A 3,292-nucleotide genomic window follows, 5' to 3' on the forward strand; every position below is an offset into this window, starting at 1 on the left:
AGGTGACCGGCTTAATCACGAGTTGCCCGCCTATCGCGAGTGACGGGCTATCGCAGGCACACACGCAGCACACGCCCGCACGCCCGCGCGCGACACGAACACCACACACACACAGGCCACACACCACCCGACACACCCACACGACGCACATCAGCACAAGCACACACACACAACATCATATATTTTAGCTACAGCGCGCCGCGAAGCACGCGCGATTTGAATTATGATTCAATTTTTTACCGTCCTTTACTTATGATATATTTATTGAGTATAGGGTTTGATGATTTTGTTTGTTCCTTAATTACAGATGTCGGTCCGTGTTACTGTAATGGGTACTTATATGTATTTGCTGTGATTTCCAGCGTTTTATCATCTTAATTACAAATATTATTAATATAAAAGTATTACATCACGTAAAATAGCTTGGCTATCTGCAGGCAAATTTAATATTCCATATGAAATTCTCGTTTTTTAAGATAATGTTCGACGTTTAAACTAATTGTGTTTAGTATAGAGAGGTATGCTCTATAGTTAGACTGCCAGTATAGTGCGATTAGAACTGTATTAGTAAAGTCAACACAATCCGCATTTTCAATGGCGCATATGAACATAGTTCGAGAAAAAATTGAACGGCAAATCAGTCGGTAATGGCATTTTTGTGCTTTTACATTCATTATTTACATAAATACCAGAAGTGAATATTAAGAGTCTGATTAGTCGTATTAATTCACTCGCTGATCATACCACCATGATATGATCAGATTTTATAGGAGTTACAATCGATAGGAATGAATAGTAAATACGTGCAAGGCGTAGTGTAACGTCGTAATATCAACTCCGGCGATTTCACCTTAAGCGTGTATTGTAAACTAGTAGTCAAGTATTTAATTAGTATTTTGTATCCGACATGCAAACCAACAGCCTTATGAGCGATCAACAAGAGGTTCGAGTGAGAATTCCCGAACTGTAATGTCTAGATTTCGATCTAGCGAATTTAATGCAATTTCATGCAACTAAAACGTCAGTTGATAATCTAAAATGCTATTTTGCTAATTCTTGTTCTCCCTCTCCTTCTCCTACATTTCCATCTCTCTCGCTTCCTCCAGCCAAAGACACGCTTATCAGCTCGAAATTGGCTCTGGCATGGCCAGGGGCAAGCTTATAGCGTACCTAAAATGGTAGCTCTGGGCGCCATCTATGTGCGCATTAGCAGAAACTCATTCCGCTGTCGCCCCGCCGTTCATATCACGTATCAGGCATAAAAAGGTGGGCGAACGACGCAGCTGTTGTGTACGTGGCGGCAACAAAAAATGAAACATCGCCACTCGATTCAAATACAGCAGGGGGAAATAGGAAGCATGGCTACGGGAATAGCATCCCCCTGGACTGTTAACAGGATACGGCGCATATAGCATATCCCTATAGATAAAAAAGGACAACCGGAAAAGCGTTGGGTTTGTACCGTCCTCCCTGCCTGCACTGTGTCAAGATGAGAGACCGGATACCAGAGAAGCGTCGCCCAAACGAGGTGTTGATCCTGACCGCTGAGCGCGGATCTTGCGCGCAGTTCCGCGGCAAGGCGCACGCGACTGCGGGAACGTCCTACGAAAGTATCACGCGCTGGCAGCTATTGATCCGTGCGCCGACCTTTGGATTTGGCGCATGGATCAATAGCTGCCAGCGCGTGATACTTTCGTAGGACGTTCCCGCAGTCGCGTGCGCCTTGCCGCGGAACTGCGCGCAAGATCCGCGCTCAGCGGTCAGGATTAACACCTCGTTTGGGCGACGCTTCTCTGGTATCCGGTCTCTCATCTGGATATGCATAGAGAGGTCATGGCAATCTGTAACATTCTTGGGAAAAAATTACATGCTCGGTTACTGGCAGTGGTTCTGTTGCTGGTTGGTTGTTATACCAGGTCTGTTCTGAAATTCCTCCCCTGAAGATGGATAGGCATGCTATACTCTCTTTACCAGTTTCTTCGCCAATGCTATAATACTCACTTGCAGTTCCATTTATTATTTATATATGCAGTAGCTACATTGTTAGGCATCTATAATTATGACAGGTGAGGCCATGGGTACGTGGTGAGGAATCGGCTCACATGCTGGAGCCACGGCTTCAAAAGCTAAGTTTGCTTGGCTTGGGGAGCAGCATTAGAACACCACCAGAAGGTAACTAAAATGCCGTCACCAAGGACAGACGACTGATATATGTGCTTAGAATGTGCCAAGAATTAAAACTGATGAAAGTGATGTATATAGTCAATCAATGTAATGTGGATAGTACCTCAATATATTTCTTTTTGTAAATTCAAGGTATCACTGCAGAAGTTATTGTCGTGAAATCATTCGAAGAACTTCGTAACCGATCAGAAGAGGTATGCGTTAAGTTAGATTTCAAACTAAGCTATGTTTGGGACTATAGATCAATAATAAGATAAATATTTAATACAGCATACTGCATATATGTGTACTAACTACGAACTAACGTGTGCACGCACTTCTATATATGCCAACAATACAGCAGAGAATAACTATCATTTGTGTACCTTGACTGACATGTACTATCTGTTCAGGATTTAAAAAAATCGTTTTGCACTTCCCACTCACAACCTACCTAATACCTATTGTGTTTTGTGATACAATCCTTGCATAGCATCTAGGTGCATTCCTCGTTTGCCATAAGAAAACTGATTGGCAATAACTTGATCTGCTCTCCTTCTCAGTAGTATTTATGTCTTTATTCATATTGGTAAGTGCCACTCTGTCTTAATGGCACTGTTTTTAACGATGTATCCTTCTAAGTCATGGGTTAATGCTACAAAAATACCAACTACTAGTTTCTAGACTGAATAAACATTGCTAGCTAGTTCCAGACCACTGTCATCCGCTGTACTACAAAAAAAATTGTAAATCTCTTTGTGGTTGTTTTGCTTAGAGTGCTTCACATTGAAATTAATTATCTAACACATTCCGTATTACAGGTTTGATTTGTGTGATATTGGTTTAGGCTAAAGGCAAGATAGTGGTTTATAATGAAGAGTGGGTAACGTACGGTACCAGCGTTCAGTACAGGACACGCGGTGCGACTGAAGCTGCAAAAGTTGCTGCCGTTGCATCTTTAGTGCGTTCTGTGACACCCTTCTCCATCTACAGTCCGCATACCGGACACCAGGTATGTCAACAGTCATTTACAGTCTGCATACCGGACACCAGGTATGTCAACAGTCATTTACAGTCTGCATACCGGACACCAGGTATGTCAACAGTCATTTACAGTCTGCATACCGGA

General features: G+C 42.7%; 1 protein-coding gene across 1 annotated transcript in view; it reads left to right on the forward strand.

Annotated features, from left to right (window-relative positions):
- The window catches only part of LOC106812593 (carboxypeptidase Q-like), a gene marked incomplete in the record, with an annotated part of 16,030 nt that overhangs the window by 3,543 nt on the left and 9,195 nt on the right, over nt 1–3,292 (forward strand). The window contains 3 exon segments of the mRNA XM_014816503.1: nt 2,067–2,172; nt 2,317–2,378; nt 3,011–3,175. Of these exon segments, the coding sequence (XP_014671989.1) occupies nt 2,067–2,172; nt 2,317–2,378; nt 3,011–3,175 (333 nt within the window).

Source organism: Priapulus caudatus, unplaced genomic scaffold, assembly GCF_000485595.1.
Source record: "Priapulus caudatus unplaced genomic scaffold, Priapulus_caudatus-5.0.1 Scaffold664, whole genome shotgun sequence".
Lineage (NCBI taxonomy): Eukaryota > Metazoa > Priapulida > Priapulimorpha > Priapulimorphida > Priapulidae > Priapulus > Priapulus caudatus.